At 40.3% G+C, this 18,464-nt stretch overlaps 1 protein-coding gene across 6 annotated transcripts in view; it reads left to right on the forward strand.

Annotated features, from left to right (window-relative positions):
- The window catches only part of LOC119523146 (neuroligin-4, X-linked), a 394,586-nt gene that overhangs the window by 99,010 nt on the left and 277,112 nt on the right, over window positions 1-18,464 (forward strand). For all 6 annotated transcript variants that reach the window (XM_037821928.1, XM_037821931.1, XM_037821930.1 and 3 more), the window contains exon 4: window positions 16,676-17,440. In XM_037821928.1, coding sequence (XP_037677856.1) covers window positions 17,335-17,440 — 106 coding nt within the window. In that variant the 5' untranslated portion in view covers window positions 16,676-17,334. The remainder of the gene's footprint in view (window positions 1-16,675; window positions 17,441-18,464) is intronic.

Below are 18,464 nucleotides of genomic sequence, written 5' to 3' on the forward strand. Positions count from 1 at the left end.
CTCTTACGCACACTTTAGACAACCCTTTTTAGGTTCTAAAGAATTGGGGTAGCTGGTGGTGGATACCTGAAACTATCGAACTACAACCCAGAACCCATGAATCTCGAAGACAGTTGTATAAAAATGTAGCTTATGAGGGGTGACAATGGGATTGGGAAAGCCATAAGGACCACACTCCACTTTGTCTAGTTTATGGATGGATGAGTAGAAAAATAGGGGAAGGAAACAAACAAGCAAACAGACAAAGGTACCCAGTCTTTTTCACTTTAATTATTATTCTTGTTATTTTTGTGTGTGTGCTAATGAAGGTGTCAGGGATTGATTTAGGTGATGAATGCACAACTATGTAATGGTACTGTAAACAATCGAAAGTACGATTTGTTTTGTATGACTGCGTGGTATGTGAATATATCTCAATAAAATGAAGATAAAAAAAAGAAAAAGAAAAAAAAAAAGTATAAATGAGACTCTTACACAATTTTAGATTAGAGACCCTGGCCAGAGGAGGAAACCCTAGTGGCGATTTATAAAGAATAATGGACGGGAGAGGAAAGGCTTGTGGTTGATTGGATGACAAAGATGGAAGACACTGAGAAAGTTCGTAGAAACGTTAGATCTCAAGTTGGCAAGTGCTTTTGGCATGCATGTCATAGACTAACTCTCAATCCTGGTTCCATGTTGTTTTTCCATATAAGTTTCCATTTTTTTTCCCGTTCACAGCTTTGTAAAAACTGTTTTAATCTAGGTGTAGTGGATGCATTTTTGCCAGATAAAAACAGAAGCCAAAAAAATTACTTGTTGGCCTGACAAGTGGAAGGAAAGGATGAAATAGTACTTGAAGAACCATTGGGTTAAGGTATTTATTAAATAGCTGTGCAAAATATGTAATAAATTTTATTTCGTAGAGAGAATCCTCCCTACTTCTCAAGGTGGAACATGAGAACATAATTTTATGCTACACTCACCATTCCTCTAGATAGTTCTGCTTTTTAAAATTCAGGTTCTTTTATTACTTGTAGTGCTGTATTTCTCTGGGAAAGAAAAATAAATAATTGCAAACATATGGTGGAGAATTTGATGTATGTAAGAGATAGGCAGGTTGGATTGTACACATGGCTTTATTTTTTTGCCTTCTTTTAAAACTCTAAGCTCATTTGAACTGCGGTTAGACCACAGGTTTCCATTCTGAGTGGCCAAAACCTTGCCCTTCCACCTATTCCACAGGGAGCAGAAGGAATTTATTTTGGAGAAATTAATCTTAGACAAGGACTGGGGAAGTCAGGCTTTGAGAAGTGTGGCTGGAGTGCTCTGAGTGAGAAACAAGGGAATGCCATGAAAATTTTGGTAAAAATGTGGAGAGTTGTTCGGCAACTTTTCCTTCCTGCCCAAGTTGCAAGCCACTGGAGTTGCGTGGGCAAATATTGGAGGACTCTTCGCTGGGGAGCCTGAACTTGTCCAGAAAAGAATTCTGTAAATGGCCTTTGAAGGCCGTTTGGGTGCATTGGTCCTTCACCGTAGGAAGGCCCACTTACTGATGACCCCTGTTTACCCACACTGAGCTTCTTTTTCTTTTTAATTTTTATAATATTGTCTAATTATTTTTTTTTTTAAATTCAGTTTTATTGAAATACATTCACACACCATACAATCATCCATGGTATACAATCCACTGTCCACAGTATGATAACATAGTTATGCGTTCATCACCACAATCTATCTCTGAACCTTTTCCTTACATCAGAAAGAACCAGAACAAGAATAAAAAATAAAAGTGAAAAAAGAGCACCCAAATCATCCCCCCATCCCACCCCATTTGTCCTTTAGTTTTTATACCCATTCCTCCACTCATCCATACACTAGATAAAGGGGGTGTGATCCACAAGGTCTTCACAATCACACTGTCACCCCTTGTAATCTACCCTATTATATAATTGTCTTCAGGAGTCCAGACTGCTGGGTTGGAGTTCGGTAGTTTCAGGTATTTACTTCTAGCTATTCCAATACATTAAAGCCTAAGAGGTGTTATCTATATAGTGCATAAGAATGTCCACCAGAGTGACCTCTCGACTCCATTTGGAATCTCTCAGCCACTGAAACTATTTCATCTCATTTTGCATCCCCCTTTTGGTCAAGAAGATAATCTCAGTCCCACGATGCCGGGTCCACATTCATCCCCGGGGGTCATACTCTGCGTTGCCAGGGAGATTTACACCCCTGGGAGTCGGGTCCCACGTAGGGGGGAGGGCAGCGAGTTCGCCTGTCGAGATGGCTCACTGAGCTTATTCTTAAATGACAAAGGACCGTCTTGCCTCCCAGACATTTCTGGAAAGCTTCCACTAAGTAAGACTCACAAAACAGATGACTGACACAAGTTATCTGGGAGAAACACATACAGTGCTAACTGGAAAACATGAAGAAAACATCTCCAATGTATAACCTGTGGGAGATATGATATAATATTGTTCCATTAAAAAAGATGGGAATTCTGGGAAAAAGTAACAACATAGCCAAATGTGAAAAAAGAAATGAGAAGAAGGGCTGGAAAATAAATAGAAATATATGGCTCATAGGTGAAACCTGATGAGATAGAGATGGGGAAAAGGGAAGAAAGAAAATGAAAGGCTTAATGCAGGAAGTCAAACCTCCAGAGTTGTGCTCCAGAAAATGATGAAGTAAAACAGAGTCAGAAATTACTTATAACTAGTTGTTAAATGTATCCCAGCACTGAAGGATCTAAGCTTCCAGACTTAAGAGGCACATTGGGAAATGAAACTCTTCCCAAAGCATGTTGTTGTGAAATTTCAGATCCACTGCAGTATGGGGAAGATCTGAAAGGCCTCCAGGGGTGGGGAGGGGCAAAGAAAAGCAAAATAATAACCTGTAAATAATCAAAAGTGTAACCGAGAAATTAAGAATAAATGAGTATGACTGCTGAATCATTATAGAGATGTTTTTCTTTCTATATTGTGGAATAGGCAGAAATTAATACCTGAAATGACTGAAACCCAGCTAGTCTCACCCTTGTTTATACTTCCTTTTGTACTGGTTATTCTACTCTGGTCTCAGCCCTGTTTATACTCAGTATTGTAATGGTAACAAGTCCATCCTCCCTTGTTTGAATCCATAAAAACCCTGGAGACTGGGGAGACAAATTTTTGGCCCGTGGGCCATCTGATCTGCTTCAGGTGTAACATCGAACTCATTCTCTTTGAAACCCCGGGGTCATGGATTGGCTGTTCTGTGCGTTGGGCAGAGAACCCACCGCTTTTGTCTGGTTTCAGCTGTTATAATGCCTTTAGGCCCTCCAAAGATTAGGAGGCAAAGAGAAACTTGCAAAATTCTAAGAAAACTCATTCATTATATTTAACTCTATCCTGAGCCCAACTATCAGTGTGAGGTAAAGACATTTTCATTCAGGCACAGTTTCCAGAGATTGCCCGTTCACGTACCTTTTCTCAGGAAGCTGTGTATGTATTTGGATGGATAATGAAGGGAAGGATGAGCTCCAAGGAACAAAAGCCTCAACAAAAGACAGGAGAACTTGGCTCCCAGCTGAGTGCTGGGAGCAGATTGGGAGCCTAGGAGACCTCAAGGAAAAATAAATACAAGGGTAAAGTAAATGAGGCATTGGACCATGTGGAAAAAGTCCTCAAGAGGGCCTTTAGTTCTTTTGGAGCATTTAGAAAAGGCAAAGAATAGGTACGCAGAAAATCATGCAAAGGAAAATATGAATGAGGCAGTTATTGTTTCCTAGTGAAACAGAAAGTTATTCAAGAAAGGTGATTTGATTAGGTTCTAATGTTTTGTTCAGGAGTGATCAATAAATGCATATTTACAATCAGATTAATATTCAATATTGGTATAATCAAAACAGTGTTTTAACTGCTTTTCAGGAAGTATTCCTTCCCAGCCACACCCAATGCAGACAGCCATTTTATTTTACAGAACAATATCTAAAAATAGTAGCTCAATAGAAAGTAGCATATTGTTATTTAGAAATGGGGTGGAGCATGTTTTGAGAAGAAAAGCTAAGAGGCCTGAAAGGGGTTGCCTCTTCAGAAAAGAACTGGTCATTGGGGAAGGGTCTGGGTAGGGTTTTGGGGAGATGTTTTGGGCAGGAGCTGCTGTTGTTTTTGTGGTTGTTTAAATAATACTTGTCGTTTGGCATTTCAAACTTCACGCAAGTATTTGCCGAAACACAAATTACCTAAAAGAAAAATAAATAAAAGTAAAGGCCAAAATTCCATGGTGTGTGTTGGTGAATACAATCATGCAAAACGCTGTTTCCCAAACTTGGTTACGCATTGGAATTCCAGTGGAGAATTTAATAAGTACCAGTTGCTGGATCCCTTCCTCATAGATTCTGATTTGTTTGAGTGCAGCCTGGCCTCTGGGATTTGTACAGTTCTCCCTAGAATTCAAATATGCAGTAGAGATTTGAGAACCACTGATCCGGAGTATATTGCTTTAATTTAAAATTTCACCCAGTGTTTCCTTTACCCCGATACAGCGTTTTCAGTAAAGAAGAAAGAATCTGATAAGGTTTTTAGATTGAGCAAACTTCATCGCTCACTTTTTCCCCCTTATTGTCTCATGTGCTCTTTATAGAAAGGATGTAATTGCCTAAAATGACCCAATGCTTCTCTCAAAACGCTTTCCATTTTCTGGCTGTTCTTCCTTTTTTCTTTTTTAGCTGAAGCCACAGAATGTTCTCCTTTCGGGGGTGCTTTGTCTCTTCTATGGGGAGCCCATTGTGCGTGGTCAAAGGAGGCTTTCAAATTTAATTGTTCCACTTCCTCCTGTGTTTGTAACTGCACATGAGGTTGAATTAAATATCATTTTCTCAGTTTGCACTTCCCAGGCAATCGTGCTAAGTGGCTCCTTGGAGGAGCCCAGTGCATTCTGTTGGTCTAATTCTGTGATGCCTTTTAACTCAAGGGTCTGGAATGTAATTACCAGCCCTAGAAATTCTTTCAGTGGTCACGGGTTGTGTTGATGCCAAACTTTCTTTCGTTATGATCAGACCTTTTCCAAGCTTCTGAAGTGAGGAGGATTGAGTTCATATTAAAAATCACTGGTGACCATCAAAATAATGTTTTTTTTCTTTTATCTTCTGCAGCTAGTATAGTCCAAATTTCATCATAAGTCTTCCAAACAGCTAAGTCCACCTGATACATATCAGACAGTACGTGAAGCTGTGTTCTCTCTGTGCAATGAAATGAGAAGCCAGTGGCTTACAAAACCATTTACTTTTGAGGAGCAGCTTTTATCCTAGGAGAAGCTAACAATAAATGCATTCAATGCTGACCTGCAGAGCTGGCTTTATGGCGTGACCTAATCTTTGAATCTGTTTCTCAAAGTCTTGATTTTGGTAGAACTTATTCCATCACCCCCTTCTCTGTTGGGGTGACCTCTGGTTAGTCCTGTCTTGTCTTTCCTCTGATCTGGAAAACCAGCCAATTTCAGTGAGGACATCCCATTGATGGAGAGCAAGGTCCTCTTCCCTCCCCTTCTGATTTTCCTTTTCCTTTTAAGGGTCTTGGCTTCCTCATTTTAGTCTCTTAGAATCTCCTTAGGAAGGAAGTGAATTTTTCATGTTTTGATTGGATTTCTGAAATCTGTGATGTCTCATGAAATAAATTAGACAGCCAAACGGCTGTATGTGAACAATGGGCTTGTGATTTTAATCAAGTATGTAAAAAAAAACCCTTGGGCGTAGCAGTTCAGTATATAGAATTGAAGTTTATTTGTTAATGCGTATTGAAACCAGTTGTTTGAAAATCAGTATCTGGCCTGTCATAAATTCAGTTTGATCTAGTTGTTGATTAACTAATTTAAAGTACATTCGTGAGTGGTGAATGGGTTCATATGTGTTGCTTTAAAACCTCTTTGACCTAATCACCTTGTGAAGTTGCAGTAGGAATTTCACCTTAAAATGGCACCCTCCCTGTTGGTAGTTTGTGCTGAGACATTTGCCAGAGGATGATTTAACACCAAGATTTTATATATATATATATATGGGCACCACACTTGCTGAGTTGCACCGTCTTTGGTGGGCCGATTGAAGAGAGCATGAATAAAAGAGGCTTGTTAAGGGATAATTAAACATGGGGGAAATAGAACAATTGTGGCAGAGGATTTAATTGGGTTTAATTGGGTTAAGAGGAGTAGGCCAGGGTGAAAGAATAGCTCTTAACAGGAGGTCTGAAAATAGCCGAGAAAAGCATTAATTGCAGAAAATCTGTGACACCTGATTACAGTAGCGCGCACCCAGCCTTTTCGTATCTTGGTCTGTATGGAAAGAGGTGACAGGGAGAAGGGAGTCTTCCCACAAAAGTATTTAAGGACAGCAAGTGGATGATTTGAGATTACAAAGAGACGTAGGCAAGTTACAAGTCAGAAAAGAGGCGAGTGAAAAATCAATATTTATTTATTTCCTAACTCTCAGAAAGGGTGGGTTTTGCCATTTGTCATGAAAAAAGACACTAGAGTTTTTCTAATATTTAGCCTGTCATCATATTTTCTCCTAGAGAAGGGACATTGGGAGTGGAGTGGATGGGGTTTGTGGAACAGGTTATGCTTGTCTTCATTGATTCTGGAAATCCCCAGAATTCTTCTCCTTGGGCTCTAAGTTGTAGAGAGGCTCACTCCAAATGCATAGCATCCAGCGGTAAATTATTTAAATGGCCACTACTTGTGACATTTTCCCTTCCTCCGTTAATCTGCGGTATTTTAATGGAATACTGCATTAACTGCGGTTTTCTATGTATTTGTGTTTTGAAAGTGTTGCTTATATGTAGCTTTCTTTACTTTACATTTTTGTCTTGAACGCTAAGTGGCTTTGGCTTAGAGAGAGAAGAGCCTTCTAGTTACTGGAGTCTTTGCAAGTGGTTGAAGGCACCCTGGTATTGGTCATGAATGACTAACCAGATAATCCTCACGTGAGATAGTTGAGTAAGTGGACCCTTAGCTCACCCTTCTGCAGCCACCATATCCACTAGCTGAACCGTGTCCTATAACTTGTTCTACCCACCAGTGCTTGGGGTCTAGAGAGGCAAGTGGAATCAGTTGTCTGGGCAATTGGGCAGTGGTTCTTAATTCTGTGTGTCTGTGTGACACACCTGTTTGTCAGTTTGGTGAAAAGTATTCACCCTTTCTAAAAATAATGCTTTTCAGTACAAAAAGAAGCTAAATGAGCTTAAAAGGAAGCCAATTACATTAAAATAGTAAGCACAATATTTTAAAAATATACTGAGATATGCGTTTCATTATTGGGTATCAAATAACCAGATCTAGTTACAAGTCTCATAATTGCCACAATTTCAAAGTAGCGGTGAGCATAAACCATATTTTGAGATAGTTGCAATATCAGGAGTTTGATAGGGAGCTATCTGTGATTTCTGTTGGACACAAAAGTGCAGGGATTGCTGATATTACTGAAGATGGGAGAGAGTTGTCTGTATTCATAACTGAAAGAAATATTAAGCCTCAGTTCAAGTTTAGTGAAAATAAAGATGCAATTTCTGTCACCCATTCAAGTTTATTGAACCCCTGGGATCTATCCCAGGACACTTGGGGAATGAGGGTCCTTGCACCAGGGTAAAGAACCTTCTCGAATTTATGCCGTGGAAAGGGTTATTTATTAATTTATTTCAGATTTTTTTTTTTTTAATTTGCCTATTCTAGTTAGGAATTTTGCCAGATGTGGAGGATGTGAGAGTAGTATAGTTTCAATCTAGAGCACAGGGTGTGAGACTTCTTTTTGCATCAAAAAAGAAAGCAAGGAATCAGGTGGGTTTGAAACGTTGTATCATTTTCAGTTTAAAAATTGGAAAATCTCAAGAGCACTGAACATGGAATGCTATTTACTGCTGTTTTGGGAGAAAATGCATTTCATTTTTATTCATTTTGATTTGTTATGATGCCTACCAGGATTTGTAGGGAGATTTATAAGAAGACCTTTGGCCCCCTGTCTTATATTCTTACTTTATCTTGATCCCATCTCTTACCCTTCTTATTCTTTCCTTCCTTCTTAAGCCCTATACTTCCTTTTGCGCCCCATTTCTCCCTTCTCTTGCTAATGCGAGATACAGGGATGTTAAAGGGTGTCTCCTCCCTGGATTCTGGATCCTGGAAGCCTTGATCATTTCCTAGAATTGGATGCTGAATGTCCAGTCTCAGGGAGTGAGGAGAGTCTGTTCCCACAAATTCATCTTGCCACCTGGCAGGTGCAGAGGAAACATTGTGGAGAACGGTGGGAGGTGGTGGATGAGTGGGGTTCAAGACTGCAGTCCAGTCCTGCCTTTCTGGGAGCTCATACAGAGTCACGATCAGGAAGTAAAACCGTGAACTAACGATGGTTTGGTAACCTGCATCCCACAAGCTCCTCCTCACCTTGGCTTTCCAAGTGCATCTACAGCATAGAAACACACGTGAGAACATGGCACTGAAAGAGTCATGCCCAAGACCCAGGCTCTTCTGTATAAGTGGAGCAACCCTGGCAAACAGAATGCAAGCCGCAGAAGTGAGGCGCGGTGCGGCACTCTAGCTGGGGTATGCATGATGGAACTCGTCCATCTGCCGTGGATGGCAGCCTGGGAATGCCGGAAGACTTTCTCCTTGGACATTGCACGATCCATTAGCAAAGGCTCTGAACAGCGGGTTCAAAGCTGCTTATTAAACATACACAGAGAAGTACTCATTGTCACCTGAGGTCACTCTTCTTGTCTCCCGCTTGGCAGTCCACAGTTGTCCTGCTCACATTTATCTCAAGGTGTGCAGCTGTTCAACAGCCATTCAGATGGGTTGGGTAATACCAGTTCTAAGGAACCACCTCCACTTCAAACGGTGCTATTTATAAATGGACTGCTGTTTCTTACAAAACGGGTAGTTTTCCTTTGCAGGAGAGCACTCAACTTTGCCCCTCTTGAATATTTCCTCTGGGCCATCAGGATTATTTTCGTATCCTCTACACACCTATGAGAAAGCCTTTTACAAGAAATGGCATTAGAGGCACTGGCTGGTGGAATTCCCGGCTTTGCTTGCAGATGTGAAAGCAGATATTACCTGAGAACTGATTCTGAACCATTTTCTAAATTAGGCTTAATAGAAACAGGGCAAGCTGGTTAAGTGCCAAAGGCTCTAACTCTTTTTGCTGCCATGCCAAAGAGGGAACTCAAGTCTTTCCCCACTGATGGAATCCTTGTAGGCAGAAATTTCTGGAGCTAGGTCATGGAGCAAAAGGGAGTTTATGAGCAGAGCTGGTGGTGGAAGTAGTGGCTTACCGTAGCACCTATAGGAACAAAGCTCAATGGAACCTTGCTGATTTCCCTGCATTGGATATCCAGGCTCCTTCTGACTTCTGCATCTTCTCTTCCTTTTAATTTCATGACCATTCTGAGGTCCTTCTGTTTGTTACAGTCTAGCATGAACTGAAACATTTAGGAAATGACTGTGACATTCTGTGAATGTTCCTTCTTTCTATAAATCTTGGTAGGATTGCATTTACATTCTTGGATTTCAGTGCTTAATTCCCCTCTTGCCATCTTCACACACCTCTCCACCTCAGCTTCCTCTTACGCATCTAAAATTTTACATACCTCTCTTAGATATTCTGTTCCAAATTCCATCCTGCACAAGCCCACTGTCCCAGAGAAGGGGGGTGACAGAGTTAGTGGACCATATGCTTGCTTAAATGCAGATTTTACGTCATCGACTGAACTGTATTTTCTTGGACAGTGGGAATTGGTTAGGTGTATCTTTATGTTGATGAAATTATGTTTCACAATGGAGGCCCTTACTTATGATAGGACATGTAGCAGTAATTATAATGAGCTAGCAGTTTATTTGGGTGCTAGCACTTGTTCTAACTTTACATGTCTACATAACATTCATGTGCATGTATGGACTTATATAAATATATGTGTATATATTCACACACACATACCCCCCCACATACAATAGCAAAAGTAGTAACATCCATGAATTACATCCTGTTACTATTCCCGTTTTACAGATACAAAAACAGAGGCATTCACAGATGATTTAAACCTTTCTCCCTGATCACTGATGGATGAAAACTTAGAGCCAGGATTTGTATTTGTAGGCTCTCTCAGTCCAGGAGATGTTTTCCTAACCATTGCCCCACACTTCCTGGCAGATACCACATGCACGGACAAGTACGTGTTTTGGTGTATATCAGCATGCTTTTGAGCCTTTTGCTCTTCAGATAACTCTTGCTCAGAACCATCTGTCTGAAATTGCATAATCAGCATGATGTGGTACAGGGTTTATTATCTACAGTGCACTGAACAAGGCTCTGTAGAAAGCAAAGGGAAGGGAGAAAGCAAAATTACTGAACCTAAGGGCCTTATTATTTCAATGGATTCGTCTGAGTTTATTGACCAAAAATAAGTGGCTAAACACTTTACAGTTCCCCATCTACCATGGAGTCTCATATATATATAGACACACACACACACACACAGTAAGTACAAATTTTTGTGACATAAACTACATAGTCAGATATGAGAAGCAGGGAAAAGATTATTTGTACAGAACAATGAGTGCAATGAATTTTGGGAGAAAGCCAATTAAAAGCTATTGTCAATCTTAACATAGATGTCAAGTAAAAGAAAATCTGGTGACTATGTTATATGGCATGGAAAAAAACATACTTTTAAGAATGTATCTGTAAGGCTACATTAGCTCCATCTTACTCAATAACCCTTCCCAATTTCTTCAGACCAATTATCTCACTTAAGTTGTGGTTTCTGTCCTCCATGGGGGAGCCTTCTGATCCCACTGGCTTCTATATTTCATTCACTCACGGCTTTGATGATAACAGGCTGAGGTTTCCGTGCATGTTTGTGCTAAAAGCAACTCAGCAGGTTGCTTTGTCCAAGCCCTCATTTTGCAGTTTGAAGCCCAGGGCACTGAGCCATGTGCCAAAGGAACATTGGCTAATTAGCGGGAGGGCCGTAGCAGCTTTTGGTTATCTGATTCCCCACCCCAGTGAAGTCTGCTGCTTTTTATGGGATATGTGGGCAGGTGCTCTATTTCCCTGGGATAGCAACAGAAACTTGTTAAAAACAGTTTGTTTCTTTTTCTTTGTTTATAAATTCTAAAGACATTGTGATAGTGCATGGGAAAACACTGTGATTGAGTAAAACCTGTATTAACAAGCTTCTCTTGATTAAACTGCATATTGTGAAATAATCATATATATATATATAATAGTGCACAAAAATGGGAACACAGTTTAAAGTATCAGAACTAAACAGAATATCCACTGTGGACTAAGAAATAGAACATTACCAATATCTTCATATATCCATGTGGGTTTCTTAGTCTTACTTCCTACCACTCAGAGACAGCTTTCATCCCAGAACTTGGTATTTGCACAATTTAGCACACAGGTAGCTCCAAACATTGTATTATTGAGTTTTAGGACTATCTAAATAATATGCTTCTGACTTGCTTTATTTTTTTATTTTTTTTTTTAATTTTTACTTATACTCCCTACCTACCAACAAAAACTCCCTTGCCTTTTATTTTTGAGACTTATCCATTCTGATACATTTATCTGTTTTTAAAATTCATTTATCCCCTTTTGTGCAGTTTCCTGTTCTCATGTGCCAGTATTTATTTATCCGTTCTCCTATTCATGGATGCCTGGGTTGTTTCCGATTGTTTTGCTATTCTGACCGGGGCTGATAGGAACTTCCTGTACTTACCTCCTGATGTCAACATTCAAGAAGCTCTCTAGGAGAGATATAGACTATGGTGTGTTATGTGTGTGTGCGTGTGCACGTGTGTGTCTATATTTATCTGCCTTACAGGCTTCTGCACGCTTGACTTCCCTATGTAACATAAATTGTTTTCCAGCGGGGTGGCGCCAATTCCTGCCAGCAGTGTGTGGTACTTATGACTTCAGGTCATAACTTATGGCTTTGCTCAGCATTTGGAATCGTTGGTCTTTTTAATTGTTGCCAGTCTCATTTGATTTCCTCTGCCTTCCCCTAGTCACAAATGAGGTTGAGCCTCTTGTCCTTTGGATGGTCTGTAGATTTGAGCACATGCCTGTTGTTGGATCAGGGAAGGGGAGCCACTGAAGATGGCTAGCCTCAACAACTGGAAAAATAATGGGACATTGGACAAAAGTCTGGAGGCACTTGAGGGACTCAAAGATGAGGTTTTAGGGGCACAGCAAGATATCCAAGTAGCAATATTCTTGGAGTCGAGAGAGCTTGACCTTGAGAACATATGTCTGAATTTGGTGACAGAGGGCAGCACTAAACCTGCAGATATTTGCAAGTTGTGAGATTCAGATTTTGAAAATGTGCTTCATATTAGTTTAATCCAGACAGAAAATCTAGTGTTGAATGAGCCTTTACTGGTTGCCAATCCATGCACTACCTTTATATTTCCAGAAGTAGAATAAGAAAAAGGCACCCACTTGGGGATAACTTCATGAGAATGTAAGTTCCTAGTAGCCAGAAACTCTGTCTTTTCCTTTGTTGTGTTCTCACCACATAGAACAGTGATCTTTATGGAAGTCTTCTTGGCAGCTGGCTATTACCTTGTTTCTGTGGTCAACATCAGGTGCTGAGAGCATTTGTAGCACATAGTTTTATCTAGAACTATGAACGCTTTATTCTTGATCACATAGTTGGCCTGTAACCTCAGTAGTGTCTTCTTTCTAAGCCATCTTGGCTGGGCCGCATAATAAACCATTGATTCCTTTTTCTTGGGTTCAGTCTGGTTTCTGCAAAGAAGCTCCGGATGCTACCACTATGGACCAAGTGTGTTTCTAACCGGTTAATCTTCAGTGTGAGGACGAATAGGGTGAGGGAGGCGATGCCATGAGCCCACACCAAGGCTCAAAGCCACCTCGAATAAAATACATCTGCCATCTTTATTTTACTCCCGTAATTACTTTCTTTCTACTGCTTTCTTCTTGGTTCAACATGGTGGATTTTTAAGGAATCTGTTTTTAGAACTGATGGAAACTACATAGAAGAATGTATAAAGAACTGTAAGATTCCGGAAAACATGCACTAGTTTGTAATCTTGCCTGGCTCACCCAGGTGATGAAATCAAGACCAAGATAACAAAATATTACTCTAACAAAAATATACTATTTGGCTGATTACCAGCGTGGAGTGAGTCCTGGGTAAGGACTGTGGGTTTATGTGGAATACATTACAGAAGGTGGTCGTACATGCTGAGTGATTTGGGCAAGGAGCAGGCTCTGCTAGTCTGTTTTCCTGATGCTCTTGGAATGTTCTGGAATGCAAGGAAGGCTCTCTGGAGTGCCTCAGTTTGTCAGAAACTTCTAGGCAACGAAGGTCTCTGCACATCCTAGACTTTCTGCGTGGCTGGAAGTACTTAGAATTTTTTTTTTTAATATATTCATAGCCAGACAAAGGCAAGACTCTATCCACCCGGGAGATGGGATTTTATTTATTCCTTCCAAGGCCAAAATACCAAAAGGCATTTACTCAGGGCTTGCATTTATTTGATGTATATTTTAAAATTAAACTGGTCTGAAATTGAGAGATGTGCTCTTTGGGGAGAAATTTATTGCAGTTTTTATTCTGACCAATATATATTCTGATACACCTGAATAGTTTGCCCTGTCTTAATTACAACCTCAGCCATAATAACTGCTCAATGGGGAATTATTCTGACATACCCAAACAAGTTATAAATCAAGTCAAAACACCATTCTGAAATATTACTGTTTGTACAACTCTGGCAGAGAAAAGAGGCTAGAAAAGTCCTTCTTAACTCCCAAATTATATATGTATATTCATTGATGCTATGATTTTAATTATTTTTTTCATTGAAAGGTTTATGCAAAGACAATTCATTTCATAACATGTCCTTGGAAAAAATTTAAATGAATAACAGCATATCACCCCTTGCAAAATGAATCCTGTTCAGTTTGTGAATGTTCCATGAGAGGTCTTTTCTTTTTTCCTGTAATGGCCATAAGCTGGTTAAAAATTTTCAGGAATTCTTTAATGATGACGATTCTCATTAATGGGTTTGTCTTTAGAATCAAGGTTTCTTGTAATGTTAAAAATTTTAAAGTAACCAAATATGTCAATGTTATACACACATATTTATATTTATGTTTATATTTACATACACCATACTCATTGATTCTAACCTTTAAACATACCCGCAAATACCTTGCCATTTACATGGCCACCATAACTGAATAAATGATGGATTTGAGCCTGGGTTCTCACCCAGGGGTGACTTTGCCCCCCACAGGTCACTTGGCAATGTCTGGAGACATTTTTGGTTGTCACACTGAGAGGAAGGGGTGCTGTAGGCATCCAACAGCTAGAGACAGCGTTGCAGCTAAATATCCTACTAGGCACAACACAGACCCCAGCACAGACAATTATATGCTGCAAATGTCAGTAGTTTGGAGGTGAGAAACTCTGAGCTTTAACTTGAATTACTTGCATGTGATTTAGCCAAATATTAAAAAATGAGGACAAAAAATGAAGAGGGGAAAAAGAGAGATAGCCCTAACTTGTGAATATTATGAATGCTCAACTCAGACTCCATCAGTGCTCAGATGTCCCATGGCCTTCCTTTAAATGGGCCATTTGCCCCTTCTCTCTGCCTGTTGGAACTGTGGGGAGGTGGGTTTAGTCAGAGGAGGAAGTGACTTGCTCAACCCAAGCTTGCTGTCCAGGCGTGATCCAAAGGGGGCAGACTCCATGAATATGTGATGTGTAGATGTTCTCATCCACTTTGGGTTCAGAAATTTAAGGAATGGGCCAGAATTTCTCATGTCTTTATAAGTCCTGGGACAGATCCACCAAGCCAGTTCTGCATTTATTGAATTCTTAGTGCCAGAAATTGTAAAGAGATCAGGAAAGTGAGGCCAGAAGAGTTGCAGTGACTTGCTCTGGGCCTGCTGGATGCTAAGAGGGGGCTGATGCAGAACTGGTACCCTTTGTCCTTCCTGTGATAAAGTAGGTCTGTGTTCGAAATCCTTACATTTTGCACTTGTTGAATTGTCTTCTCTCCTCAGCACCTTTTGCACATGGCCTTGTTTTCTACACTCCATGGCTCTTGAAGCAGATAGGACATGCCTTTTATCTGAAGCCCAGAGAAGTTGATTCATTTCCTCAGTTCCCTGGGATAACATCCAACTTAAAGGTGATTAGGGCCACCTAATACAGGAAGGAAAGCTCCAGAAGGAGACATAATGCTGTTTGAAAAACAGAAGGGCTTTCAGGAAAACAGGAGCATCCAAACCTGTCATCCCTTCCTTCTTGTTTAAGGCTGTCACTTAATTATTCAGAAATTCCATCACTTTTTGGCTGAAATCCAAATGTTGTCTATAACAGAATTCAAAGATAGAAACATTTGGTGTGATGCTGTTTGTTCACTTTTCAATTCAAGCTATAATTCAGAGTTTTAGTGCAGTTTCACGCAACCCTGGTTAACTTTGCCAGGGATGTCATATATTGTGGAATTCACCCCAAAGGTTTGCTGCTCCGTGATAGATCCAGAACTGATGCATTTTATTTTAAAAAGTAGCTGCTTTACATAATTTACTCAACTGTTTGCTTAGATAAAGTGCATACTTATATTCTAGTCCAGAAATATTCTCCAACTTCTTATAAATGGGTGTCTGTTGTTGAGTTGCAAAACACTAAGATCTACTCCTTGAAACGCCTAATGAAATGTTTTCCACCCCAATGGATCATTTGCACCACTGTCCACTGGTGGACACTGTTATTTAATGTCATACGAGCAGTGATGCATCTACTGAGAGAGCCATTCTATCACCCAAGATAAATTGAAGAGGCAACTTTTTAAAATTACCGTAGACTCCTTGCATGCTCATCAAGAAGGAAATCCATCACACTGTCAGCTTTTTGTGTAGGCTGTACTCTCAAAAGTGCACTCTCTAAGGCTTAGCAATGGCTTACCCAAAGGTCAGAGTAAAATGTATCAATCCTTTGAATTTTGAAGGCCCCCTTGATGTGTCAAGCACTGCAGCATGTACTTGAATGGACCATCTTGTTTAGATTTCGTAGAAGGAAACAGATTCCGGGCCATGAAGCATGTAACCTATAGATGTGCACAGATGAGTAGCAGAATGCAGAATCGCTTCTGAAGCTTTCACTCTTCCAATTAGGTAGGCTACCTCAGTGGTATCTAGTAAATATCCACACACCTTGCACCTAGCTCAGCCTGGACACGTGCTCCTACTTACTGTGTACTAGAAAACAGAGTTCCTTGATAGCACCTTAAGGAAAAGGAATCATTTTGCTTAAAAAATTGAGAAACAGTATGTTGGGGGTACCTACCCATTGATGACCAATCTTGTAAATAATAGTGAAATAATGAGGAAATACAATCATAGTCATCTGCATAGCTTGTATAATGTTTTGAGATTTGGTTGTTCATCCAACAAGCACTTGTTGAGCATTTTCTGAATGTTTGGCGCTGTTTTAGGTGGTGGGGAATTGCAAGAATTAAGACAGCGTGCTTGCTAACTGCTGTGAAGATGCAAATCAGCCAATGCATGAGACTTTCCTAGAGGGACATTGAGGATTTTCTAGAGGAGACAGCAAATGTCATAAGGGGGTGGTTGCATTGGCCTCAACTGTCATTTTCTGCCTTCTCTTCCCATTAGGCTGACTGCTCTTCCTCGGAGTTTTCATAAAGAGCTGCTGCCCTTGGGAGTTGTTTGAAGGTCACCGCCTCCTTGGAGCATTGTACTGGCCGGAATTTGGTTCCAGGATTAAGAGAGGGCTGCTCCCGGGCAATGGGCTGCCAAGAAAACAGCAGTGTTTGTTTTTAACATTGCGTGTTACCTAGCAGAGCAACTCTCCTGGGTCTCTCACTCCTGGAGAAGCCCCCTCTCCCCGCTTTCTTTCCTTAGGGCTGTATCAAACACCCCACCCCTGCGGATGTGGTTGTGAACCCATGTCGAGGCCCAAGGAACTTGCTATGGGTTCCACTGTTTTTTACCCCGCTGTGCGTCATGTTAAACTCCAACGTTCTCCTGTGGATCACCGCACTCGCCATCAAGTTCACGCTCATCGACAGCCAAGCACAGTATCCCGTCGTCAAGACCAATTACGGCAAGATCCGGGGCCTAAGAACACCATTGCCCAATGAGATTTTGGGTCCAGTGGAGCAATATTTGGGGGTCCCTATGCATCACCTCCCACTGGAGAGAGGCGGTTCCAGCCCCCAGAACCCCCTTCCTCCTGGACTGGGGTTCGGAATGCCACGCAGTTTGCCGCTGTGTGTCCCCAACACCTGGATGAGAGGTCTTTACTTCATGATATGCTGCCCATTTGGTTTACTGCCAACTTGGATACCTTGATGACATACGTTCAAGATCAAAACGAAGACTGCCTGTACTTAAACATCTATGTGCCCACGGAGGATGGTAAGTACCTTCCTTTAACAGAAAACAACACTCGCCTACCCAGGGCAGAGAGATGCACCAAGAAGTTTTTATAATGTCCTCAGCGTGACATTTCCTATAACCCATTGATTTTTTGTGTGTGTGCCAAATGCAGTTATTGCTGTTAATTTCCATGTGCTCCACTTGGGTTTACTGAGCATCTAGTAAATGAACAGTACTATTAATTATCTCAAATATTTTCCTGTTATTTTCTTAAAATTGTTGTAGTCTTTATTTGCAGATGATAACCAGTATGAACGTATAGTCTGTGTATTATACCGAATCATCTGTAAAGGAATCAATCTAAAGAAAATAACAGAATTAAAAGCATCACCGTACTAGAGTTTGCAAAATGAAAAATGACAGGGATGGTCCTTTTTGCCTTAACACCTTAAGAGTTTAGCACTTTCTTTTTTGGGTCGTGAAAAGAACATGGATTGCTTTTAATACACAAACAAAGGATGTTTCATAAAATGCTTCAATTTTATTGCTTAGAAACCATTTTGTTACAGTAAATTTAGTCCTTGTTTTCTTCCAGTGTCCCTTGCAACCAAATACAGATGAGTATAGTCAGATGATACTACCTACATTAAAGTGACTGCATTTCCTTTTTAAAATGACCTTTTCTCTTTTCTTAAAGAAGAGTAAAAATCTGTCCAACCAATAGCACTCAATATTGTTTGCTTAATCCAATATTCATAAAATTCAGACCCCTTTTTGTTCCTGTGGATCTCAAATTAAATTTTTCCATGAAGTCTAACCAGACTAAAGCGAAGCCACAATATCACACCTCTCAGTTACCATTTGCATATGTTATTTGTAGTCAAGGAAGCGGAAAAAATATATGATGCAATCTTACTGGAATTAAAAGAAGTAACTTATGGGAAACAAACATTATCTACTATAAATACTAGTGTGTGTCTTTTGTATAGTTTTTGGAGAACCTTATTTTTTAAGACTTGGAAATGTTTTTCAGTAACATTTGCTTAATATCTGATCTGAAAAG

Source organism: Choloepus didactylus, chromosome X, assembly GCF_015220235.1.
Source record: "Choloepus didactylus isolate mChoDid1 chromosome X, mChoDid1.pri, whole genome shotgun sequence".
NCBI classification, from domain to species: Eukaryota; Metazoa; Chordata; class Mammalia; order Pilosa; family Megalonychidae; genus Choloepus; species Choloepus didactylus.